This window comes from Ranitomeya variabilis, chromosome 8 (genome assembly GCF_051348905.1).
Source record: "Ranitomeya variabilis isolate aRanVar5 chromosome 8, aRanVar5.hap1, whole genome shotgun sequence".
NCBI lineage: Eukaryota > Metazoa > Chordata > Amphibia > Anura > Dendrobatidae > Ranitomeya > Ranitomeya variabilis.
The window spans coordinates 46,072,562-46,100,444 of record NC_135239.1 but is presented as its reverse complement, the minus strand read 5'-3'; the positions used below and the strand labels follow the sequence as shown (position 1 = coordinate 46,100,444).

Here is a 27,883-nt window from a genome sequence, read left to right as displayed (position 1 = left end):
GTGGTCCGATCTTCTCGCACAGAGAGAATTGAAGCACAGCTGCGGAGGAGGCGGAGAAACTAATTTCTACACTGCTGGCGTCTGCGTATATCGCACCACACTCGGATGATATCTGAGTGATGTGCGTTGTGTCACTTGCACCCAAGTGATACAATTGTTCTCGCATGCCGATTCGGCATGAGAATATAATCGCAGATGTGATCTGCCCCATAAATTAACTCTGGTCCGAGTGCTATGCAATGTTTTCTCACACAGCACTCGTCCGTATTCTACGCTGGTGTAACAGTGGGTCCCATGCGCATCATCTGGCGCAGACCTCCTGAGTGCAATGTGAATCTAGTCTCAGGTTGCTTACTCCTGATATTAAATGAGCCCATGGAAACCTACTCATTACATTTATTATAGATGGAGAAATCTCTCTGGTCCATTAAGACCTCAGCCTGACAATAAGGACAGCTTGTTAAAACACACGGATACTTAGATTTGTTGATTATTTATTGATTGAATGGAACATAAGATTTTAAGAAAGTTTTATGAATCATCATGAAAATTAAAAAAAATGAATCAAATGATTTTATACTTTTTTTTTCTTTTTTATTGCATGCTTTCTTCTATTCTACTGTTTGTGTCCAATGACCCTAGAAAAAAAATAGATAATGAAAAATTGAGTTGCCTTCATATATTTAAGAAATACTCACAGCTTTCTAGTACAAATTATTCAGAAAAACAAGTTCAAATAGTATTTAGCTTATAACGTACAGTCATGTAGGCTCATACTATTGCAGTATTATTGTGTTATATGCCTTTGACTGGCCTTTAGTGTACAATGAAGTAGGAGCTCAAATTGTGAAATCTGTTTTTAATTTCCGCAGCTTAAAGTTCACAGAATGAGGATGTCAAATCTTCACTGTCGGTCAATTTACCCTGGAGATTTTCTCCACAACCTGTAGATGAGATTTCATAACATGCCGTGATTTGCAACATATTTTCCTTCTGGAAAATCTTGCCTAGAATATCCATTGTGTATCTGACCTGTGTAGACACACCTTACATGAACTTTTGAAGAAGTTGCAGAATCCATAGCAAGTGATGAAGATTTAAAAATGGTGACAACATCTACATTATGGGAGAAATTGTCCAGGGTATGTCACATTTCGGATGTACAACAAATGATCTACCGCCAAATTTAAAGCAGAGTAATAGGGTGATGTGCAGCTACCAGAAGTAGGGAAATGGTATAGATTTTGTCACAGATCTGCATTGCAAACATGAAATAGATAGAATTTGTCAGTAATGGTTAGAAAAAGAAATAAAATATGAATTCCTTTCATTTCTATGCTGACCGCATATTGTAAATTTACAGCACGTGATCACATCGAGGATTTCTATGTGTAGCGCTCATACGCAATACGGAATAAATTGAGATGCTTTGAAAATGTTGCCTCCATTTTTTCATAATTTTTGCATATAATGAACATGTCTATAAATTCTGTGATCTCCATAATTCCGCAACTTTTCCTTCTCAGTATTATCACTTTAATGATGGGGAATGTTTAATTTCCTAATAGAACGATGTGTTAAATGTTCATATTGAGGATTATTTGCATTTAATCACAACTTACCAGATTTCCTTGCTAGGTAGGATTAAATCTTAACCGGGAAGCCCTCCAAGGCCTCCAAGGCCTCCGGTAAGACCTCCAAGGCCTCCTTTGTCTTTGAGAAGTTTGAGCTAAATAAAAATTAGAAACATTTGAAACATGGAGTAAATATTTAAGGAAAACAATGGAACGACAATTATAAGATAACTATTAGTAATTAGTCACACAAAGCTCAACGTTTCCATGAATTTCTAAAAATTACATTTTGTGCAGAAGATTTTCATGAGACAGAAGCAAAGTTATGACATACGGTACTTTCTACATTACTTCTAATTTATAGTAATAAATAATCATTCAAGAGCAGATAACATTTTCAGGAATGGCATTTACAGCACCTCCATAATAAATATCTATCTCTTCATATTGAATTATTTTGCCTTAAGGGGAAAACAAGTCTACTAAATTCTCCGCCATACAAGTGTATGCAAAGGTTACTCATAATATACAAGGGCCACAATTCATCAAAGTGTGATCGCCACAAGTCTGACGTGATGACACATTTTGATAAGTCGTAAAATATTTTTCCAACCAGAGGTTTCTCAAAAATGTTGTAACTTTTGGTATTTTCACAGCCGTTTCACCAAAACAAGCAGAGATAAGGTTGGAATATCAACAGGACACCACGGCTTGTCTAATTTATGAGATGTGGCATACCTTACATCAGAAATCTTGTCCAGCCCCTTATTGGGGTAAGATTTGTGGCAAGGCGTATAGAGGCAGTCGCCACTTTCATGCCCCATTCATTAAAAGGTGTGCGACTCTTAAAGGGGTTTTCTCACTAACAAAGTCAATTTTAAAGTTGATTTTATTCAATAGATATTGGAATAATAATATTTTCCATAAAGGGATGTGCAGCGCCCCAGAGTCCTGGTCGTTGCAGTACTGTGGCTCTGCCACTAAGGGGAGCCATGGTACGTTCGATGGCACTGAAGGAGTTCCTCCAATCAGGTATCACAGACACCAATATGTTTCACAGCAGGGCCTCCGGGGGGAGCTAAGGGTGCTATTCATTAGGCCACTCCCCACCATAGTGGGTAAACTGGGGGTCAGGCAGGAAGTTAGAGAGAACGCTGACGGGATTGAACAGAGCAACACCCTGTGGCAGAGGGTGTTGTGAAGGGAGAGACTGTAGGGTCTCTGCCAGGGGTGGGATCCTGGCAGAGGCTTGGCATTGAAAGAACGTAATGGGACCGTGCCTGCTCAGCTTAGCGGCGGTGCCCAAGAAAGGACTAGAAGCGAGGCAGATTGTGCTGAGTGAGAAACGAGATCAAGCAGAAGGAGAATACCAGCAGGGGTTTTGTTGAAAGAGGCAGCACCCTGCTGAGGCGCAATACCGGTGGCCGGAACGCCGAGGGAGTGGATTAGAATACAGCTTCAAGCCATACTCCAAACAGCGGCAGGACAGTCGGTCTCAGGCGGGCTGTCTACCACATATCACCTATGAAGTCTTGGGGGGCAATTGCGGGAGAGGGGCGACTCTAGGGTCCCAGAAGAACTCCAGGCCTACCTGACAAACGGGTGCCATTCCAACCTGAATACAGGGAGGGGTGGATTACAGAGGAACATCAAATCGAGTTGTGAGGGAACTTAAGAAACAGACACAACCGTTGTGGGGTCACTTTCCGTGAGCACAGCAGGGAAGGACTACAACACATAGCGCTAGAAGGAAGGCACAGATTTCCACCTGAGAGGAGGACTCTGGAGGTGCCATTGGACCGGCCGGACTTGCGTAGCCTGGTGAACCGTGTTCTGGACTGAGGACTCAGAGATCTCCAGTAAAGAGGTAAAGAGACTGCAACCTGGTGTCCTTGTTATTTACCGCGACCTGCACCCCACAACTGCACTGCTACACCACCGTTAACACCCCTATTTGCACCGGACGTCCCCCACTGACGGACAGGGCCACGGACCGGGTCTAGCCACCGTGACAACCCAAGGACTGAGATCCCAGAGGCCCGGCTCCGGGTACCCCTCGGCCCTGCGGCGGTGTGGGGGCGCTCCAAACTTGGCGTCACGAACAGGATCTACTTAAGCCTGAAGAAACAGGTCATGTGTGCCTAGAGACTGTGATTTACTGTGCTTGAACTGTACTTTATTGAAAAGACTGTGTGTTGTGCCATTTGCCGCCAAAATCCGCCGCCATTGCAGCGCTGAGAGGAGCGCAGGAAGAGAAGAGGGGCGTGGAGTGGGCGTAGACGAGCTGCAGAGCGCGAACAGCAATGGCCGCCCAGTCTAAGTATTTCTGTGTCCTGAGGACGTGCCCGTCAACAGCCGAGGTACGCCTCCTGATCTTGGTCGGAGGGTGGAGACCATGGGGACGGGGCCGCCCACGGAAGAGACCGCGGGAGGAAGACGCGGGAAAAGAACAAGAAATGGCGGCACCAGGAACACAGCGCGGAGCTGACCCGGCCCAGTCCGAGGCCGCACAAGCTGGGACAGGCTCTGAAACGCCAACGCTGCGGGGTCTGACCCTCACCGAGCCACTGTTGGGCCGACCCCCTGTGCCACTGTCCGAAGAATGTGTGGCTGCAGCCGAGGCCCGACAGCTGGCCCGCCGCCTGAAGGCTGATGCCCGTGCCCTCACCCGGGTGGGCCAGCCCACCGAGATCAAGTTGTCTCCTGTTGCTGCTTACCCGGCCGCGGCGGAAGGTACGCTACCCGCACCGGGCCTGAAAATCATGCCGGATGCTGAGCACTTACGGCGTCTGATAGCAGCATGGCGGAGCCGGCCCCATCCTACAGAACCGGTCGACCTAGTTAGTGCTCCGGAGATCCCGCCATCACACTGGGGTGTGGTGGTGGCCTTTAATCCCCAGTGCGGAAGGGGAGTAATCCAAGAGATCGGGGAGCCGATACAGGTCCGCGTAGACCGGGAGGAGGTGGAGCCTTGCAGCGGGAGGATCGCTCGCGATCTGGAGCCAGGTGATGCCGTCACCTACACTCGTTGGAGGAGGGCTGCGGGAGAGGCTGGCTGGATGGCGCGGGGCGTACAGCGATGCATTGCCCTCCAGGCTGCTGCCGGAACACCAGAAGGAGCCGATTCAGTGGGGAAAGCAGCAGAGCCCGGCCCCGCGGAACCTAGAGAAGCCCAGCCTTGCCGTGCCCCGGAGGGACGTGTGCGTCTGCCAGTAAGGAGGACCTCCCGGCGAGGGATTTTATCACTGCTGGGACCGGAACGGCGTCCTGGCTCACCAGCGCGATCTGTTGGCCTGGTGAGGCCGGATAAGAGGTCGCCTTCCGCAGAACTCCAGTAAGATTTTATTGCTTTATAAAAATGTAAATAGTTTTCCTTTAACTATTCCTGATTGTTTGTTGCTAAACCCGTCCAGGGTAAACTTTAAAAGGTGACCCCTTTGTTGACCCGGGGTCACTATTGTTGTTTTCCAGAAGTTTTACACAAACTGCAGTAATCATGGACTGTGCATGATTCGAACTTTCTTTGTAAATAGTTTGCACCTTCTTAAGGGTGCCTCCTACTGGTTTTAGTCAAAGACACTTTGCGAAGATACCTTCCCTACTGGTCTTAGTTAGAGACACTTTGCGAAGATATCAATGCTGGAACCTTTGCATGGACTGGTAGGCTGAGAAGACGAGCTACCTCAGAAAGACTTGGTCCCTTCTTAAAGGGGATGTGAAGAATTGAACTTGAGAAAGATACTGTTGCAGAACAGTAATGCCATGATGATGCTTTGAAAAGAAATGTAACTGTTTTACATGGAAAGTTATATGTGTTTAAATTGTTTGAATTGTGAAATCTGAAAATAATGTTTAGTGAAAGGAAAAGATGCAGAGAGCCCGCAGGGGTAGAAGTAGAGATCTGCATAGTTGAAAGTAAAGAAGTAATGATGAAGGTGAGGATAGAAGGTAAACCCTGCGTCCCCATAGAAAGTTACTTTGTTACTAAGGACAGAAAGCGAACCCGTAGGGGTTAGAGAGTGAGTCCTTAAAGGAGCCGAGTAGAGCTGGCTCAGAGTTCTTTAAACGAAAGGAATGTTATGTCTATACTATGTATAGTAGCGAAAGGCAGTAGGCCCTGGCTGAACGGGGCGGTCCTGTAAAAGAAAGGAGAGGCAGTAGGTCTGGTGCCATAGGGACAGGCGGTCCTGCAGGTTCAAAGTAGGAGAATGTGAAGTTACCCTACCCTGTAATGTGATTATAGGAAGGCCTTTGGTAAACTAAGAGTGTATGTTTCATAAAGGCAATGTTAATTTATTGTTCCAGAATTTGCACTAAGTAGAATACCCGGTTGGGTAACAAGAGTTATGTATAGCCTGTAATTTATAATGTTGACTATGTTTGTAACGTTAAAAGTGTCCTCACCTCCCATAAAGGGAAGCCTGTTCAAGTATACTTATTGTTTTGCACTCAACAAAATTGTATGTCTGTTTACTAATCTGTATTGTTGTTTTTCTTCCCAGTCCCGGAGTACTGTGTTTAACCAGGGGGGAGTGCAGCGCCCCAGAGTCCTGGTCGTTGCAGTACTGTGGCTCTGCCACTAAGGGGAGCCATGGTACGTTCGATGGCACTGAAGGAGTTCCTCCAATCAGGTATCACAGACACCAATATGTTTCACAGCAGGGCCTCCGGGGGGAGCTAAGGGTGCTATTCATTAGGCCACTCCCCACCATAGTGGGTAAACTGGGGTCAGGCAGGAAGTTAGAGAGAACGCTGACGGGATTGAACAGAGCAACACCCTGTGGCAGAGGGTGTTGTGAAGGGAGAGACTGTAGGGTCTCTGCCAGGGGTGGGATCCTGGCAGAGGCTTGGCATTGAAAGAACGTAACGGGACCGTGCCTGCTCAGCTTAGCGGCGGTGCCCAAGAAAGGACTAGAAGCGAGGCAGATTGTGCTGAGTGAGAAACGAGATCAAGCAGAAGGAGAATACCAGCAGGGGTTTTGTTGAAAGAGGCAGCACCCTGCTGAGGCGCAATACCGGTGGCCGGAACGCCGAGGGAGTGGATTAGAATACAGCTTCAAGCCATACTCCAAACAGCGGCAGGACAGTCGGTCTCAGGCGGGCTGTCTACCACATATCACCTATGAAGTCTTGGGGGGCAATTGCGGGAGAGGGGCGACTCTAGGGTCCCGGAAGAACTCCAGGCCTACCTGACAAACGGGTGCCATTCCAACCTGAATACAGGGAGGGGTGGATTACAGAGGAACATCAAATCGAGTTGTGAGGGAACTTAAGAAACAGACACAACCGTTGTGGGGTCACTTTCCGTGAGCACAGCAGGGAAGGACTACAACACATAGCGCTAGAAGGAAGGCACAGATTTCCACCTGAGAGGAGGACTCTGGAGGTGCCATTGGACCGGCCGGACTTGCGTAGCCTGGTGAACCGTGTTCTGGACTGAGGACTCAGAGATCTCCAGTAAAGAGGTAAAGAGACTGCAACCTGGTGTCCTTGTTATTTACCGCGACCTGCACCCCACAACTGCACTGCTACACCACCGTTAACACCCCTATTTGCACCGGACGTCCCCCACTGACGGACAGGGCCACGGACCGGGTCTAGCCACCGTGACAACCCAAGGACTGAGATCCCAGAGGCCCGGCTCCGGGTACCCCTCGGCCCTGCGGCGGTGTGGGGGCGCTCCAGATGTATTTACAAAAAATGTCTGTATGCAGAGATAATCTTGTAAGTGTGCCCCTGCTGTGTACTGTGTAATGTCTGTGTCTGACCGTGCAAGGACATTGTCTCATCTTTCCACATCTCCTGGGCAGTGTGGCTGAGTGCAAAAGAGTATACAGACATTACAGCACGGGATCGCAAATTATTCTTTTTGTGCGGTAAAACCTTTCCCTGCTTGTTTAAAAAAAGTTTTACATCAAAGAAAGAATTATTTACTATCTTATGTTGTAATATTATAATATCAGTATTAGTGTTGAGCATTCCGATACCGCAAGTATCGGGTATCGGCCGATATTTGCGGTATCGGAATTCCGATACCGAGATCCGATACTTTTGTGATATCGGGAATCGGTATCGGGATCGATATTAATGTGTAAAATAAAGAATAAAAATAAAAAATATTGATATACTTACCTCTCCGACGCAGCCTGGACCTTACCTGATGTAACCGGCAGCTTCCGTTCCTAAGAATGAGCGCTTGAAAGACCTTAGATGACGTCGCGGCTTGTGATTGGTCGCCTGAGCGGTCACGTGACCGCTCAGGTGACCAATCACAAGCCGCGACGTCATCTAAGGTCTTTCAAGCACTCATTCTTAGGAACGGAAGCTGGCGGTTACATCATGTAAGGTCTAGGCTGCGTCGGAGAGGTGAGTATATCAATATTTTTTATTTTTATTCTTTATTTTACACATTAATATGGATCCCAGGGCCTGAAGGGGAGTTTCCTCTCCTTCAGACCCTGGGAACCATCAGGATACCTTCCGATACTTGGTGTCCCATTGACTTGTATTGGTATCGGGTATCGGCGATATCCGATACTTTTCGGGTATCGGACGATACTATCCGATACCGATACTTTCAAGTATCGGACGGTATCGCTCAACACTAATCAGTATACTTTTTTATTTCCTCCCCTGTCCAGTAGATGTGGTATGATCAGGCCATGTTCCTGTACGGTCAGACACAGCCATTACACAGTACACAGCACGGGCACATTTATAAGATTAATTTATTTCAGTTCAATACAATAGTTTCAATACAAAAAGTGAAACTCATATATTATATAGAGTCATTACAAACAGAGTGATGTATTTCACATGTTTATTTCTGTTAATGTTGATGATTATGGCTTATAGCCAATTTCAACCCAAAAGTCATTATCTCAGTCATTAACTGTTTGATGATATTCTAATTTTCTGAGAAGCACCTGTGTGTGTGTGTGTGTGTGTGTGTGTGTGTGTGTGTGTGTGTGTGTGTGTGTGTGTGTGTGTGTGTGTGTGTGTGTGTATTAGGATGCCAAGGAAATGCATGGTAAAAATTAAGTAGCAAGTTTTTGAAGGTCTTACCTCCTAATTTTGTTCCTTTTTGGTCATAGATATTTTATAATTTTCTTTTTTTAAGATTAGTTATCACTTACTGGTTGCTCAATGGCGCATCATATTGCAGTTTTAAATGTTTGTTTAGTATTTATCGTCATGCATATCCCGCGTTATGTATGGTATGTTATGCCATTTACCGATCAGATTAATTGATTTACGCGAAAAACTGAACTGACTGCTACTAAGCACTGATACATGTAAAATGTACATAATTGTGTAATGCATATTTTACTGTAATAGAATGCTTACTGTCATCCTATGTTTTTTGAATTATAAATAGTTTATACAGCTAAAGATATGATGACAAACTGAGTGGTTATTGTGTCTACAATATTGTGGAAAATGAGAAACATGGAATAATTCACATGCCTTGAGCAAGTGGTAAATCTAAAGTTAATGTCAACATATTTTATATGGTGAATCCTTATGCCAAAAGGAACAAATTTGGGGGGTAAGATTTACCAATTTGCAAAGTTCATTTTTCCTTGGCACCCTAACATACAGTATATATATATATATATATATATATATATATATATATATATATATATATATATATATATATATACACTCACCGGCCACTTTATTAGGTACACCATGCTAGTAACGGGTTGGACCCCCTTTTGCCTTCAGAACTGCCTCAATTCTTCGTGGCATAGATTCAACAAGGTGCTGGAAGCATTCCTCAGAGATTTTGGTCCATATTGACATGATGGCATCACACAGTTGCCGCAGATTTGTCGGCTGCACATCCCAAAGATGCTCCATACAAGGCAGGATGGATCCATGCTTTCATGTTGTTTACGCCAAATTCTGACCCTACCATCCGAATGTCGCAGCAGAAATCGAGACTCATCAGACCAAGCAACGTTTTTCCAATCTTCTACTGTCCAATTTCGATGAGCTTGTACAAATTGTAGCCTCAGTTTCCTGTTCTTAGCTGAAAGGAGTGGTACCCGGTGTGGTCTTCTGCTGCTGTAGCCCATCTGCCTCAAAGTTCGACGCACTGTGCGTTCAGAGATGCTCTTAGGCCTACCTTGGTTGTAACGGGTGGCGATTTGAGTCACTGTTGCCTTTCTATCAGCTCGAACCAGTCTGCCCATTCTCCTCTGACCTCTGGCATCAACAAGGCATTTCCGCCCACAGAACTGCCGCTCACTGGATTTTTTTTCTTTTTCGGGCCATTCTCTGTAAACCCTAGAGATGGTTGTGCGTGAAAATCCCAGTAGATCAGCAGTTTCTGAAATACTCAGACCAGCCCTTCTGGCACCAACAACCATGCCACGTTCAAAGGCACTCAAATCACCTTTCTTCCCCATACTGATGCTCGGTTTGAACTGCAGGAGATTGTCTTGACCATGTCTACATGCCTAAATGCACTGAGTTGCCGCCATGTGATTGGCTGATTAGAAATTAAGTGTTAACAAGAAGTTGGACAGATGTACCTAATAAAGTGGCCAGTGAGTGTATATATATATATATATATATATATATATATATATATATATATATATATATATATATATATATATATAGCAGCAATTATCTTTGAATGAAATGATTGATGACAAACTGTACAGAATAAAACTTACCACAGTGCATATAGCAGTGGATGTAAGATCGGTAAGAGGGCCTGCTACGACTAGATTTCCTTTTGCAGCAACAATACCAGCCTGTAGTAAAATAACATTGTTACATTGTGTGATGCTCAGTATAGTTTATTCTTCTATGAGATTCTAGGTGATTTATTATTTTTCTTGTGTGATAATATATGAACGGTTAATGAAAATGTAAAATCTAATTATTCAGCTAAATGCTTCAGAACATGTTATACATTGCAGGATCTCAGCTGTTTGCATGCTGTATATCACCGGGGATAAAACTTTCATATTGGAGAATGCATTAAAACGTTCTTCTTGTAGGCAGCCCGATATAAAGGTTGAATCAAAAATGACTTGAAGAGTCAGATCATAAGTGATTGGTTAAGATCTTACTTCCAGGACCCTTTTGGTTTCATAGAATGGGCCAGTACCAGCTAGTTATGCTTAATTTACATTCGAGAGTCCTATTCCTGCTGCTGTTTCTCATCTTGGTCCCGTATATTATCAGTTCTTGCTAATTTGTATATTGTTGAAAAATCATTTTGATTTAGCGCATGTGCAGATGCTGAGTTCTTGCACCAGATTTTTCTACAGGAAAAGTCCAGCATGTTGGCAGGAAAAACACTGCGTAAAATGGGCACTTTTTCGTGCTTTTTTACGTGTTTTTTTTTCCTATTCGTTTCAATAGGTGAAAAACACTGTAAGAATTGTCATTCTGCAGATTTATAAATAATAGTTTGATGGTTCAAATCTGCAAGGAAAAAATAAGCAGCGTTCACTTTGCTTTCACTGTAAAACACTGTGCTTTTTCCACAGCAAAAACATCTACTATATAATTGTCTAAGGGTACTTCCGTCTTTCTGTCTGTCGCGGTTATTCGTTCGCTGATTGGTCTCGGCAGCTGCCTGTCATGGCTGCCGCGACCAATCAGCGACACGCACAGTCCGGAAGAAAATGGCCGCTCCTTACTCCCCGCACTCACTGTCCGGCGCCCGTATACACCCCTCCGTTCAGCGCTCACACAGGGTTAATGCCGTCGGTAACGGACCGCGTTATGCCTTGGGTAACGCACTCCGTTACCGCCGCTATTAACCCTGTGTGTCCCCAACTTTGTACTATTGACGCTGCCTATGCGGCATCAATAGTACAAACTGTAATGTTAAAAATAATAATAAAAAAAAAAGAACCAGCTATACTCACCCTCTGTAGTCCGCTGAGCCGCTCGCGCCGCCCGCCATCTTCCGTTGCAGGTTGCAGTGGCAAAGATGGTATGGCAGAAGGACCTGCCATGAAGTCACGGTCATGTGACTGCGACGTCATCACAGGTCCTGCGCTCATACCAACCCTGGGACCGGAAGCTGCCATGGACTATAAGGGGCCCTCGGAAAGGTGAGTATATGTTTATTTTTTAACCTGTGACAAATGTGGCTGGGCAATATACTACGTGACTGGCCAATATAATACGTGGCTCTGTGCTGTATACTACTTCGCTGGGCAATATACTACGTGGCTCTGTGCTGTATACTACGTCAGTAGCTCGGCAATATACTACGTGACTGCACAATATACTACGTAGCTGGGCAATATACTACGTAACTGGGCAATATACTATGTCACTGGGCAATATACTACGTGGCTGGGCAATATACTACTTGGCTGAGCAATATACTACGTGGCTGAGCAATATACTACGTAACTGGGCAATATACTACGTCACTGGGCAATATACTACGTCGCTGGGCAATATACTACGTAGCTGGGCAATATACTACGTAACTGGGCAATATACTACCTCACTGGGCAATATACTATGTGGCTGAGCAATATACTACGTGGCTGAGCAATATACTACGTAACTGGGCAATATACTACGTCACTGGGCAATATACTACGTCGCTGGGCAATATACTACGTAGCTGGGCAATATACTACGTAACTGGGCAATATACTACCTCACTGGGCAATATACTATGTGGCTGAGCAATATACTACGTGGCTGAGCAATATACTACGTGACTGGGCAATATACTACGTGACTGGGCAATATACTACGTCGCTGGGCAATATACTACGTGACTGGGCAATATACTACGTGACTGGGCAATATACTACGTGACTGGGCAATATACTACGTCGCTGGGCAATATACTATGTGGCTGGGCAATATATTACATGACTGGGCAATATACTACGTCGCTGGGCAATATACTACGGCGCTGGGCAATATACTACATGTCTGACCAATATACTACGTGGCTGAGCAATATACTACGTGGACATGCATGTTCTAGAATACCCGATGCGTTAGAATCGGGCCACCATCCTGTGCAGCAATAATTGAGCATATAAACAAGCCTTTATAAATGTGGCGTAATCATTTCCTTTACCCGGTCCCTACTGAGCACTGTTCACCTACCTACCCTGCCTATAGAAACTCATTTCAGCAGCCTCTAGCTTTCCCCGTGTACCAGGTAATACTACACAACACCACTCACGGCCATGTTACCTAACGGTCCCTTCCCTCACACTGAAACTAAATGACCGTCCTCCATAACCTGCTTCCCACCTCTCTATAGGACACCAAACACAGGGGAACATAGAACATACCATCTCCTGCCATATAATAGCCACCACATAAAATATCACAACATGTTAATTAACTAAATGAGTAAACTTAGAGACGTCTCTTCTAATGATGTTAGCACAGAGCAGTAATTTGTGAGATACTTACAGCCAGACCTTGAAGAACGTTCTTCAGTGTTGGAGCAAGACCGTCACTAAATTTATCCACCAAGTCTTCCTGTAAAATATGTCATGTTAGTTGTTGAGTTTCTATCTGTCGTCTACATCTTCCTAATGTACATTTGTTAGATTGGCAAAAAAGCAGGTGGCAACAGAAAATCAGCTGTAGGCACAAAACAGTATGATATTTGTAACGTGTTTTCTATGTAACAAGAAGAAAAAGAGGTCAACAAGTTCTCCCCTAACTTGTGGATAGATGATGACTTGTTTCACTGGACAATCTCAGTGGTCGTCTCACTATCATCACAATTGATAATGGTCACAACCTCCCTCCTCCTCTGCACAATGATATCACAGATCATTATCAGACATCATTCTCTAATAAATTAATGAAATAAGTAACAGATCCGTGATTAAAAAATCTGTATATACTTTATTAGACTTTATTTGTAGACAACTTAAGAACAAAATGAGGACATATTTTCTTACCACTGCATCCCCAGTCCCAGCAGTATCATCCGCAAAGCAAGCTATATTTATCTGAAATAAAAATAAAATATTTCCAACATTTCTGTAAACATTCCACGATATTCATGCATTTGAAGCAGTGGCAATTTTATATTACTGTAACTGTTCACACTTGTGTCATGGTTTATCTCTATAACAGAAACACTACAGTGACGGATTTGTGAAATTTCAGATACTATCAGTACCCGGCAGATTCCATTGTCTTGTGCTACTTTATATCATTCAGTAGGAGACACGGTGCTGCATGTAGATCAAGTCTTCCAGCGAAATCTGATGGAATAAGCAATGGAGATTCCAAACAATTGTGAAAGTTAAAGAATATCTGATAATTTCCCCTAATCTATTATTTTGGGTATGTGTCACTTGTTGTAATTGATCCTCTATGTGTAACAGTAATTGTATATCTGCTCCAGGGCTATTTTTGCATTGATGATGAATCCATCAGCAGCGGTTCTCTTATTTGTTATATATCTGTTTCATAGCCATACTCCCCAGAGGCGGCTGCACCACTGCTGGGAGCTATATAGCATTAGTGATTTCCTGCAGTCGCCACAAAGGGGATCTCAGATCATGGAAATCTGAGCTCTGCCCAATAGTGGCTTCAGGGAGAGTTTTATCATGTGCCGGGAAGTGGAGGAGTTGGAGAATCGTCAGCCTACTTATGTCAGTTGTCTGCTATACTTTGCTCACTCCGGTCCTGACAATGAGGAATCATGTTGTAGTCAGGTGCGCCAGATTCATTAAGAGGCATTTTTGATTAACTCAATATTAAAGCTAGTCATGATGACCAATCGTCACAGGCGCCATTTTGATCAAGGTAACTTTTTTCCAACAAAACAAAATGACTAAATAAAATGGTATTTCCTGATGAAGGGGGCATGAGACCTCTGAAACGCGTTGAATAAAACCACTGTGAATCAACTATACTCTCCTGAAATTCATCTTAGCGGCAGCGCAGAAATTTAACTACAAATCTCCCTTTGAAGACATTAAATAAAATGAATATATACCTACTTACATTGTATCATGCTACAGAGCAGACACCTACATGATGAATGTTATTTTTTTCGCAAACAATAGTATATTCAGTATGTAAAATAGGGGGCAAGTGACTGAAGGATCAGTGACCTGTCATAAGTCCATACTGAGGCATATAAAGCTCCGTCCACTAAAAACTGCAAATAAAGATGAAACAACAACCACAGGACGGATTTCATCACCCAGGTATCATTGTAATCAGTATAATGGCGCTGACCTGACACTGTCTGTAGTTTACTGAGCACAATCCTGCTGACAGGTTCACTTTAAGCAACTGCTCCTGGACAGCCACACTGCTCCTGCCTGTCCATTCTGTTCTGTGCTGCGCTGCTACTGGGAACCCGGCCCTGCACCGGCACTTCTGTCTAGAAAATGGCTGCTGATGGGGAAGCATGTGACCAGACCATGTGATGTCATTTTATTTTTTAACAGCCCAACACTGTGTTATTAGACAGACTTTTGGTCTCCATCTGTTTACTTATAGCAATATATATTGAGGTCACTTTGCCATAATTAATGCTGTGTTAGTGCAGCGCCCCAGAGTCCTGGTCGTTGCAGTACTGTGGCTCCGCCACTAAGGGGAGCCATGGTACGTTCGATGGCACCGAAGGAGTTCCTCCAATCAGGTATCACAGACACCAATATGTTTCACAGCTGGGCCTCCGGGGGGAGCTAAGGGTGCTATTCATTAGGCCACTCCCCACCATAGTGGGTAAACTGGGGGTCAGGCAGGAAGTTAGAGAGAACGCTGACGGGATTGAACGGAGCAACACCCTGTGGCAGGGGGTGTTGTGAAGGGAGAGACTGTAGGGTCTCTGCCAGGGGTGGGATCCTGGCAGAGGCTTGGCATTGAAAGAACGTAACGGGTCCGCGCAGGCTCCTGGAAGCGGCGGGACTCAAGAAAGGACTAGAAGCGAGATAGATTGTGCTGAGTGAGAAACGAGATCAAGCAGAAGGAGAATACCAGCAGGGGTTTTGTTGAAAGAGGCAGCACCCTGCTGAGGCGCAATACCGGTGGCCGGAACGCCGAGGGAGTGGATTAGAATACAGCTTCAAGCCATACTCCAAACAGCGGCAGGACAGTCGGTCTCAGGCGGGCTGTCTACCACATATCACCTATGAAGTCTTGGGGGGCAATTGCGGGAGAGGGGCGACTCTAGGGTCCCGGAAGAACTCCAGGCCTACCTGACAAACGGGTGCCATTCCAACCTGAATACAGGGAAGGGGTGGATTACAGAGGAACATCAAATCGAGTTGTGAGGGAACTTAAGAAACAGACACAACCGTTGTGGGGTTACTTTCCGTGAGCACAGCAGGGAAGGACTACAACACATAGCGCTAGAAGGAAGGCACAGATTTCCACCTGAGAGGAGAACTCTGGAGGTGCCATTGGACCGGCCGGACTTGCGTAGCCTGGTGAACCGTGTTCTGGACTGAGGACTCAGAGATCTCCAGTAAAGAGGTAAAGAGACTGCAACCTGGTGTCCTCGTTATTTACCGCGACTTACACCCCACAACCGCACCGCTACATCGCTACCATTACTACCACCTATTACACCGGACGTCCCCCACTGACGGACAGGGCCACGGACCGGGCCTAGCCACCGTGACAACCCCGAGACTGAGAACTAGAGGCCCGGCTCCGGGTACCCCTCGGCCCTGCGGCGGTGTGGGGGCGCGCCGCAGACTTGGCGTCACGAACAGGATCTACTTAAGCCTGAAGAATCAGGTCATGTGTGCCTAGAGACTGTGATTTGTTGTGCTTGGACTGTACTTTATTGTAAGACTGTGCTGCGCCATTAGCCGCCAAAAGTTCCCGCCAAAAGGCGCCGCCATTGCTACACCCAAGGGGAAGGAGGGCGTGTTATGGGCGGAGACTCCCAGTGTGGCGCGAGAAATGGCTACCGCCCCCTGCACTTCTGGCTGCAGAGGAATGACCTGCCCCAAAGCAGAAGAGAAACACCCCTTGATATGCAACGGCGAGAGGCTGGTGACGGAGAAGCCCGACCTCAGAGAAATGGCGGAGTTAGGTGCATGCACTGCCAGCGACTATCAGGTGGCGATGATGAACGGCGAGTGCCTGAGCGAGGAAGAAGCGGTTCAGGCCTGCCTTTCTTCACCGGAGATGGACCGGAAGCCTGCGGATCCGACAGCGAAGCTACGTCCACCAATCCCGACCTCGGAGTTAGAGGAGGAGGAACCACAGCAAGCGGAGCGGAGTCCGAGTATCCCATTGGAGGAGCCCCGGTCCGGGCTGCAGCCGACTCCAGCGTCCTCGTTAACGGACCAGAGCGACACCGATGGAACCACATTAGGCGCAGGTATGGCCGACGTCCCTGCTCCCCTTCACGAGCCCGCTTCTATGACCCACCTCCATCTCAGTAGGGAGCGACTTATCTCGGCAGGGCTAATGGTGCTATCCCCCGATGATCTGGGGAGGATGGTGCCACCGCTGTCGACCGGAGTGGGGAAGCCCGTGGATGTGAGCTTAGATGGAGTAGTTCTTCGGTGGGACACCCCCTGGTTTAGAGCAGATGGATCCCGGGAGAACGGGTCCACCCTTGCGGTGCTTACATGGGAGCAATATAGACAGTGCTTGATTCTGCAGTGGAAAGGACGGAAAGGAGCTGAGTCGATGGGCCCATCGAAAGTACAACAACCCCCCCCCCGGCATGGGATGACAGAGACGCGGTAAGGCGGGGCACTGTGTTGGCCTACCATGTAAAAAGGGGGTGGGGCCTCATACACGAGCCGGGACTGGATACTGATGTTTTCGTTGCGCATTGTAACGTAAGGGCTCCCTGTTGTGGCCGAAGCGGAGAACCGTTACAGAAGGGGGATCCTGTGACCTACAGCCGCCACTTGAACCCACTTGGGTGGTATGCACGGAATGTTCGGCGGTGTATGTCTGGACCTGCGGCACCTGCAGCCCCAGACCTGGTCCCGGGGGCACCCGAACTTGTCACCATCGCAACGGTACGCCTAGTAGCAGCCCCGGAATTGGCCAGTCGGGTTCATCTGCATGTTCGAACCGCGGATGCTGGCGCTGCAGTGGCCGGGGTTCAGGAACCCAAGCCCCCAGAAGAAGAATAAACCTTGATACCATGAAAATGTAAATAGTTACTGTTTGTTCTTTTAAGTTGCTGCTAAACCCGCCCAGGGTTAATGGATCCCTCTGTTGACCCGGGATCCCCTTTGTTGTTTTTCTTTTTCTTGAAGTTTTTGCACCAAGTTACACAAACTGCAGAAATCATGGACTGTGCATGATTCGAACTTTCTTTTGTAAATAGTTTGCATCTTCTTAAAGGTGCTCCCTATTGGTTTGAGCCAAAGACACTTTGTGAAGATACCTTTTCTACCGGTTCTAGTTAAAGACACTTTGCGAAGATACCATACCGGAACCTTTGCGTGGGCTGGTAGGCTGAGAAGACGTGCTACCTCAGAAAGACTTGGTCCCCTCTTAAAGGGGATGTGTGAAATTGAACTTGAGAAAGATACTGTTGCAGAACAGTAATGTGATAACGAAGCTTGAAAAAGAAATGTAACTGTTTTACATGCTAAGTTATATGTGTTGAATTTGTTGAAATGTGAAATCTAAATAATGTTTTGCAGAAAGAAAAGATGCAGAGAGCCCGTAGGGGTAGAAATAGAGATCTGCATAGCTGAAAGTAAGGAAGTAATGATGAAGGTGAGGATAGAAGGTCAACCCTGCGTCCCCATAGAAAGTTACTTTGTTACTAAGGACAGAAGGCGAACCCGTAGGGGTTAGAGAGTGAGTCCTTAAAGGAGCCGAGTAGAGCGGGCTCAGAGTTCTTTAAACGAAAGGAATGTTATGTCTATACTATGTATAGTAGCGAAAGGCAGTAGGCCCTGGCTGAACGGGGCGGTCCTGTAAAAGAAAGGAGAGGCAGTAGGTCTGGTGCCATAGGGACAGGCGGTCCTGCAGGTTCAAAGTAGGAGAATGTGAAGTTACCTTACCCTGTAATGTGATTATAGGAAGGCCTTTGGTAAACTAAGAGTGTATGTTTCTTAAAGGCAATGTTAATTTATTGTTCCAGAATTTGCACTAAGTAGAATACCCGGTTGGGTAACAGGAGTTATGCATAGCCTGTAATTTATAATGTTGACCATGTTAGTAACGTTAAAAGTGTCCTCACCTCCCATAAAGGGAAGCCTGTTCAAGTATACTTATTGTTTTGCACTCAACAAAATTGTATGTCTTTTTGCTAATCTGTATTGTTGTTTTTCTTCCCAGTCCCGGAGTACTGTGTTTAACCAGGGGGGAGTGCAGCGCCCCAGAGTCCTGGTCGTTGCAGTACTGTGGCTCCGCCACTAAGGGGAGCCATGGTACGTTCGATGGCACCGAAGGATTTCCTCCAATCAGGTATCACAGACACCAATATGTTTCACAGCTGGGCCTCCGGGGGGAGCTAAGGGTGCTATTCATTAGGCCACTCCCCACCATAGTGGGTAAACTGGGGGTCAGGCAGGAAGTTAGAGAGAACGCTGACGGGATTGAACGGAGCAACACCCTGTGGCAGGGGGTGTTGTGAAGGGAGAGACTGTAGGGTCTCTGCCAGGGGTGGGATCCTGGCAGAGGCTTGGCATTGAAAGAACGTAACGGGTCCGCGCAGGCTCCTGGAAGCGGCGGGACTCAAGAAAGGACTAGAAGCGAGATAGATTGTGCTGAGTGAGAAACGAGATCAAGCAGAAGGAGAATACCAGCAGGGGTTTTGTTGAAAGAGGCAGCACCCTGCTGAGGCGCAATACCGGTGGCCGGAACGCCGAGGGAGTGGATTAGAATACAGCTTCAAGCCATACTCCAAACAGCGGCAGGACAGTCGGTCTCAGGCGGGCTGTCTACCACATATCACTAATGAAGTCTTGGGGGGCAATTGCGGGAGAGGGGCGACTCTAGGGTCCCGGAAGAACTCCAGGCCTACCTGACAAACGGGTGCCATTCCAACCTGAATACAGGGAAGGGGTGGATTACAGAGGAACATCAAATCGAGTTGTGAGGGAACTTAAGAAACAGACACAACCGTTGTGGGGTTACTTTCCGTGAGCACAGCAGGGAAGGACTACAACACATAGCGCTAGAAGGAAGGCACAGATTTCCACCTGAGAGGAGAACTCTGGAGGTGCCATTGGACCGGCCGGACTTGCGTAGCCTGGTGAACCGTGTTCTGGACTGAGGACTCAGAGATCTCCAGTAAAGAGGTAAAGAGACTGCAACCTGGTGTCCTCGTTATTTACCGCGACTTACACCCCACAACCGCACCGCTACATCGCTACCATTACTACCACCTATTACACAGGACGTTCCCCACTGACGGACAGGGCCACGGACCGGGCCTAGCCACCGTGACAACCCCGAGACTGAGAACTAGAGGCCCGGCTCCGGGTACCCCTCGGCCCTGCGGCGGTGTGGGGGCGCGCCGCATTTGCACCCTAGAATTTGAAAAGAATTGGACACAATCCTAGGAGACCTCAGAGTGTTATACACGGTTTTTATTGTTGAGGCAAATGGAGGCTCGGGTGAAGTTTTGATTTGCTACAAATTCCATTTGCTGGATAAATTTGAGTAAACCTGTCTAATTTGGGGAGATTCACTCATCCTTACACCTGATTTATTCCATATATATTTGTGTGTATATAATCTTTTTTTATGAGGTCACCCACAGTCACACTTTCTGTATAGGTCAATATTGAGGTTTTCTTTTGGATGGTACCTTAAAATAATGGTAATGATCAGCCAGACAATTGATATAAGTGGGCAAATACTAAAGATATTTATTTGTGTTATCCTATATTTGCCCATAAATTATCATCTCGAGTACCAAACCATGTTCATTTTTTGGTGTCTTGAAGAAGTTACTTATTACAATGTGTCACATGAAAAGCTGTGTGGTGTTGTTTACTTACACTGAAAGTTTACTTACCAGGTGATTATCATCCAGGCTACAGAAGCTACATGCTAGTCTGAGTCCGCCTCTTCCTGTGATGAGCAGCTTACTGTCTATAGATATGTACACAGAGAGCCTGGTGTTGGCAGGGTTAGCTTTCCCAGCTCTGCTGCCTTGCTAAATCTAATAGTGTCAGAACGGCTGCACCCAGTAAACTCCATCATTGGATTCAGGATCTCTTTCTCTACATCATGTTGCTCTGAGATGAGGTAGAAAACTCTGCTGACAGATTCTCTTTAAATATAAATTAATTTAAAAAATCACAAACTTACCAAGAGTTCAAAGATTGTATCTGCAGGCAAAGCGTTGATATCGTTCTAGAAATGAAGATCAATAAGTAACAAGGTAAATTACAGTGAGCTCTCAGCTTTATTCACCATAATGATCTCTGTTGGTTTCTGCCACTGTGTCCATCCGTCAATCAAGGGCAGCATACAGTGCTATTTGTCCAATATTTTCACCAGAATCTTAAACAGCGGCTCCTAACAAAGCCCCTAATGTAGAGCTGAACACATCTTACGGAGAACCTGACAGCTGACACGTGCTGCCCGAACCACAGACATCATGTATCAGACACTGACTCCATCATTTCAGCCAGGTATGTTCTATTCTGTAACGCTATGGTATGTCAGAGAAAGACATACATATAAACGCCAGCGGGGACCATGACACACGGGTGACTGATCCAAAAGGCAGAGTGTCGCAGTTTCTGGCCCATGCTGCCTGTCGTTCAAGGACCTACTGTCAGGTTCACTTAGACCTAATTCACACATCTGTATTTCAGGTCAGTACATTAGTATTTGTAAATCAAAACAAGGAATAGTTTAACCCCTTAACGACTGCCATTGCACCTTTTAACGGCGGTAGTTAAGGGTACTTAAACCACAGCACCGTTAATTAAGGGCGCTGTGGAAAAAGTGTAAACGTGTATAGCGCCCCCAGAGTCAGATTTTCTCCGGGGTCTTGGCTACCAGGGGTAGCTGCGACCCCAGAGAACATGATTCAGGTCATTTTTTTTTTTTTTTTAAAGTCCGATTTGTCATTTAATTTCTCTTTCCTCTGATGTTTTCCGGAAAGAAAATGGCAGGCGCATGCGCAGTGTGCCCACTGAGTACAATATGTCACGAAAAAACAGTCTCAGAATCAGAGGGATCCGTTAAAGCGTTCCAGAGTTATAACCTCATAAAGGGACAGTGGTCAGAATTGTAAAGATTAGCTTGGTCATAAAGTAGCAAATTGGCTCGGTCACTAATGTAGCACCCCCACCGCCGCAGGGCCGAGGGGTACCCGGTACCGGGCCTCTGAGTCTCTGCTCTGGGGTTGTCACGGTGGCTAGACCCGGTCCGTGACCCTGCTGAGGGGCGTCCAATGAAGAGTATAACTGGGTAGTGGTGCTGTGCTGCAGTGAAGTGCCGGTCGCAGTAAATAATGAGGACACAGGGGTGCAGTCTCTTTACCTCTTTACTGAAGGTCTCAAAGTCCTCAATCCGGAATACGGTTAACCAGGCTGCGCAAGTCCGGCCGGTCCGATGGCACCTCCAGAATTCCCTTTGCAGGTGGAAATCAGTGTCTACCTGCTAGCGCTTGTGTGTTGCGGTCCTCCCCTGCTGTGCTTACGGGATAGTCCCCACAACTGTTGTGTCTGTTTCTCGTGTTCCCTCACAACTCGATCGGATGATGTTCTTCTCCTCCATCCCTTCCTGATGTTCTGGTTAGGACGCACCCGTATGACGGGTAGGCTCGGAGCTCTTCCGGGACCCTAGAGTCGCCCCTCTCCTAGTGTGCCCCCTATGTCTGCTTAGGTGATGTAGGTGAGACAGCCCGCCTGTGACTGACTGTCCTGCCGTAGGTTTGAAGTATGGCCTGGAGTTCTATACTTCCTCGGCGTTCCGGCCACCGGTAAATTGCGCCTCAGTAGGATGTTGCCTCGGTCTAACAGCACGACTCCTACTGGTATTTCTCCTTCTTAGTTTGATCTCGTTTCTCACTCAGCACAATAAACCTCGCTTCTTGTCCTTTCTTGGGGCACCGCCGCAATGTCGTGCAGGCACGGTCCCGTAACGTTCTCTCTCGTTGCCAGGCCTCTGTCAGGATCCCACCCCTGACAGGGACCCTACCGAATCTTCCCCTGCAACACCCTCTGCCACAAGGTGTTGCCTGGTTCCAACCCAGTCAGCTTTCTGATCTAACTTCCTGCCTGACCCCCAGTTTTACCAAAGTGTGAGGAGTGGCCTAATGAATAGCACCCTTAGCTCCCCCTGGAGGCCCGACTGTGAAATGTATTGGTGTATGTGATACCTGGTCAGATGAATCCCTTCAGTGCCATCAGACGTACCATAGCCCCCCATAGTGGCGGAGCAACAGTACTGCAACGACCAGGACTCTGGGGCGCTGCACTAAGGGGTTAAAAACTCAGAAGAGGTGAGAATCTTTCTGTCTGTAGAGCCTATTCCTGATTTGGGATTACAAATACAGATGGAAAAGACTGAACAAATACTGACATGTGATTCCCTATTCCAGGGGGACACAACTCCAGCCCTCAAGGGCCACCAACAGGTCATGTTTTCAGGATTTCCTTAGTATTGCACAGATGATAATTTAATCGCCTGCACAGGTGATGATTCCAAAACCTTGTGCTAAGGAAATGCTGAAAACATAACCTGTTGGAGGCCCTTCAGGACTGGAGTTGTGCACCTCTGCCCTTTTCAGTAGCTTGCTTCAATTGATTTGTTGTGGAATCTCCCCTAGAATTTTCAACACAATCGTGAAAATCTAAATGTTGTTTGATTCGCACAAATCAATTATCAACATTTTCTTTATTTAAAAATTATTGAATTCAGATGTTACTCTTAAATCTATGGCAAATTATTGGAAAATCTACATGCAACGCGGCTTATATTTTTGTCATTTTAAAGTATTTTTAAGGCCGCCATCACTTGTCCTTGTTTCCAGTATGTGTGCACCTGTTTTTTTCAAAGACACTAAACATACCCATTAACCTGTGGGGCTGCTCAAATGTCTGGACACAAAATGCACGGAGACATGTCTGTTTTTTTATTCTGTAGCATGGATGATAACGGCTACAATAAGTCTGTGGATCCATGAAAAACATGTACAGCACATGGAAGCCATCAGTCTGCAGTCCGCGTGCTGTCCGTGTGTAACACTGAGAAGTATAGGAGAAGCTTTGTCATGTAATTCTTTATCTGCTGATGACTGATGGAAGGAGCAGACACACGGATGATACACTGATGGAAAACACTGATGACAATGGGTCTGTTTTTTTCATGTACGTGCGTCATATGCATTTGGGAAAGGGGTCGAACTTTGTGGAGTTTTTTTTGTCATAGGGGCATGCTCTGGGTATGCCTTTTTATCAGTGTTTTTCCCATAATCTTATAAATACTATTGCAGCGCCCCAGAGTCCTGGCCGTTGCAGTACTGTGGCTCCGCCACTATGGGGAGCTATGGTGCGTCCGATGGCACTGAAGGAGTTCATCTGATCAGGTATCACAGACACCAATACATTTCACAGCCGGGCCTCCGGGGGGAGCTAAGGGTGCTATTCATTAGGCCACTCCCCACCATAGTGGGTAAACTGGGGGTCAGGCAGGAAGTTAGATCAGAAAGCTGACTGGGTTGGAACCAGGCAACACCTTGTGGCAGAGGGTGTTGTAGGGGAAGATACAGTAGGGTCTCTGTCAGGGGTGGGATCCTGACAGAGGCTTGGCAACGAGAAAGAACATAACGGGACCGTGCCTGCTCCGGGTAGCGGCGGTGCCCAAGAAAGGATTAGAAGAGAGATAGATTGTGCTGAGTGAGAAACGGGATCACGCAAAGGAGAAATACCAGTAGGAGTCGTGCTGTAAGACCGAAGCAACATCCTACTGAGGCGCACTACCGGTGGCCGGAACGCCGAGGGAGTAGAGTAACATTCAGCTTCAAGCAATACTCCAAACAGCGGCAGGACAGTCAGTCTCAGGCGGGCTGTCTAACTCAAATCACCTATGAAGACTTGGGAGGCAATTGTGGGAGAGGGGCGTCTCTAGGGTCCCGGAAGAACTCCAGGCCTACCCGTCAAACGGGTGCCGTTCCTACCCGAACCTCAGGGAGGGACGGAGGATTAGCAGAACATCATCTAGTCGAGTTGTGAGGGAACATCAGAAACAGACACAACAGTTGTGGGGTACTTTCCGTAAGCACAGCAGGGAAGGACTACAACACATAGCGCTAGGGGGAAGGCACAGATTTCCTCCTGTGAAGAGAACTCTGGAAGTGTCATTGGACCGGCCGGACTTGCGCAGCCTGGTGAGCCGTACTCTGGATTGAGGACCCAGAGATCTTCAGTAAAGAGGTAAAGAGACTGCAACCTGGTGTCCTCATTATTTACCGCGACCTGCACCCCACAACTGCACCGTTACAACACCACTTATTGCACCGGACGTCCCCCACTGACAGACAGGGCCACGGACCGGGTCTAGCCACCGTGACAACCCCAGAACTGAGACTCAGAGGCCCGGCTCCGGGTACCCCTCGGCCCTGCGGCGGTGTGTGGTTGCGCTCTAACTTGGCGTCACGAACAGGATTCTACTTAAGCCTGAAGAATCAGGTCATGTGTGCCTTGGAACTGTGATTTACTGTGCTTGGACTGTACTTTATTGCAAAGACTGTGTGCTGCGCCACTTGCCGCCAAAATCCGCCGCCATTGCAGCGCTGAGGAGAGCGCCGGAAGAGAAGAGGGGCGTGGAGTGGGCGTAGACAAGCTAGAGAGCGCGAAGGGCAATGGCCACCCAGTCTAAACATTTCCTGGTCCTGAGGACGTGTCCGTCAACGGCCGAGGTCCGCCTCCTGATCCTGTTTGGAGGGTGGAGACCATGGAGACGGCGCCGCCCACGAAAGAGACCACGGGAAGAGGACACCGAAGGAGGAGAAAAGATGGCGACGCCGAGAGCACCGCGTGGGACTGCCCCAATCCAGCCTGAGGCTGCACCACCCGACACAGCCCCAGATGCGCCAGCGTTGCGGGAGCTGACCTGTTGTGAATTTGGATTCTGGGCTCCCCCGGTGGCTACTGGTGGAATTGAACTTGTGACATCATCTTCCCTGTTCACCTGTTCTGATTAGATCTGGGTGTCGCTATATAACCTGGCTTCTCTGTTAGATGCTTGCCGGTCATCAATGTTATCAGAAGCCTCTCTGTGCTTGTTCCTGCTCCCAGACATCTACTAGATAAGTTGGACATTCGTCCATGTTTTGTTTTTGTATTTTGGTTCCAGTTCACAGCTGCAGCTTCGTTACTGTGTCTGGAAAGCTCTTGTTGATCAGGAATTGCCACTCTGGTATTATGAGTTAATGCCAGAGTCCTAAAGTAATTTCTGGATGTGTTTTGTTAGGGTTTTCTACTGACCATGAAAGTATGCTTTCTGTCTTCTGCTATCTAGAAAGCGGACCTCAAATTTGCTAAAACTATTTTCCTGCTGCGTTTGTTGTTTCATCTCATATCACCGCCAATATATGTGGGGGGCTTCTGTCTCCTTTTGGGCATTTCTCTAGAGGTGAGTCAGGTCTTATATTTCCCTCTGCTAGCATTATTTAGTTCTCCGGCCGGCGCTGGGCATATAGGGATAAAAAGTAGGACATGCTACCTGGCTACTTCTAGATGATGCGGTAGGTTTAGTTCATGGTCAGTACAGTTACATCTTCCAAGAGCTTGTTCCTATAGAGGCTTATGCTAGTTCTCTGGCCATGGAGATCATGACAGTTTGACCGGCCCACTAAAGGGTTAAAATCCTTGGCTGAGAAAGGAGAGAAATAAGAAGTCTGCTGAGAGTTTTTTTTTTTTTTTTTTTTTTTTCCTCTGTGCTCTTAATTGGATCACTTGCCAGTCTGTCTATGCTGCAGTCTTTCTTTTTTTTCTCTCTCCTTATAATCTTTGAATGGCTTTGTGTTCACCTGTTAATAATGGATCTTCAGAGTGTAACTGCAGGTTTGAATAATCTCACCACGAAAGTACAAAATTTGCAAGATTTTATTATTCATGCTCCGGTATCTGAGCCGAGAATTCCTTTGCCGGAATTCTTCTCAGGGAATAGATCTAGCTTTCAGAATTTTAGAAATAATTGTAAGCTATTTTTGTCCCTGAAATCTCGTTCTGCTGGAGACTCTGCACAGCAGGTTGGGATTGTGATTTCCTTGCTCCGCGGCGACCCTCAAGACTGGGCTTTTGCATTGGCACCAGGGGATCCTGCGTTGCGCAATGTGGATGCGTTTTTTTTGGCCTTGGGCTTGCTGTATGAGGAACCTCATTTGGAACTTCAGGCAGAAAAAACTTTGATGTCCCTATCGCAGGGGCAAGATGAAGCTGAAATTTACTGCCAAAGATTCCGTAAATGGTCTGTGCTTACTCAGTGGAATGAGTGTGCCTTGGCGGCTACTTTCAGAGAGGGTCTCTCTGATGCCATTAAGGATGTTATGGTGGGGTTCCCTGTGCCTGCAGGTCTGAATGAGTCCATGACAATGGCCATTCAGATCGATAGGCGTCTGCGGGAGCGCAAACCTGTGCACCATCTGGCGGTATCCACTGAGAAGACGCCAGAAAGCATGCAGTGTGATAGAATTCTGTCCAGAAGCGAGCGGCAGAATTTTAGATGGAAAAATGGGTTGTGTTTCTATTGTGGGGATTCTACTCATGTTATATCAGCGTGCTCTAAGCGTACTAAAAAGCTTGATAAATCCGTTTCCATTGGCACTTTACAGTCTAAATTTATTTTGTCTGTGACCCTGATTTGCTCTTTGTCATCTATTACTACTGACGCCTATATCGACTCTGGCGCCGCTTTGAGTCTTATGGATTGGTCCTTTGCCAATCGTTGTGGGTATGATTTAGAGCCTTTGGAAACTCTTATTCCTCTGAAGGGGATTGACTCCACCCCATTGGCTAATAATAAACCACAATACTGGACACAAGTGACTATGTGTATTAATCCGGATCACCAGGAGATTATTCGTTTTCTAGTGCTGTATAATCTACATGAGGATTTGGTGCTGGGATTGCCATGGCTGCAGTCTCACAACCCAGTCCTTGACTGGAGAGCTATGTCTGTGTTGAGCTGGGGATGTAAGGGGACTCATGGGGACGTACCTTTGGTGTCCATTTCATCATCTATTCCCTCTGAAATCCCTGAGTTCCTGTCTGATTATCGGGACGTCTTTGAAGAACCCAAGCTGGGTTCACTACCTCCGCACCGTGAGTGCGATTGTGCTATAGATTTAATTCCGGGTAGTAAATACCCAAGGGGTCGTTTATTTAATCTGTCTGTGCCTGAACATACTGCTA

At 46.7% G+C, this 27,883-nt stretch overlaps 1 protein-coding gene across 2 annotated transcripts in view; it reads right to left on the bottom strand.

Annotated features, from left to right (window-relative positions):
- Positions 1-477: 477 nt before the first annotated feature.
- Positions 478-27,883, bottom strand: part of LOC143788102 (uncharacterized) — a 182,861-nt gene continuing 155,455 nt past the window's right edge. Inside the window, exons 15-16 of one of the 2 annotated variants that reach the window (XM_077277491.1) lie at positions 1,623-1,683; positions 478-638 (exon numbers count right to left, since the gene is read on the bottom strand). In XM_077277491.1, the coding sequence (XP_077133606.1) occupies positions 1,652-1,683 (32 nt within the window). In that variant the 3' untranslated portion in view covers positions 478-638; positions 1,623-1,651. The remainder of the gene's footprint in view (positions 639-1,622; positions 1,684-27,883) is intronic. The other variant, XM_077277492.1, reaches the window with a different exon arrangement.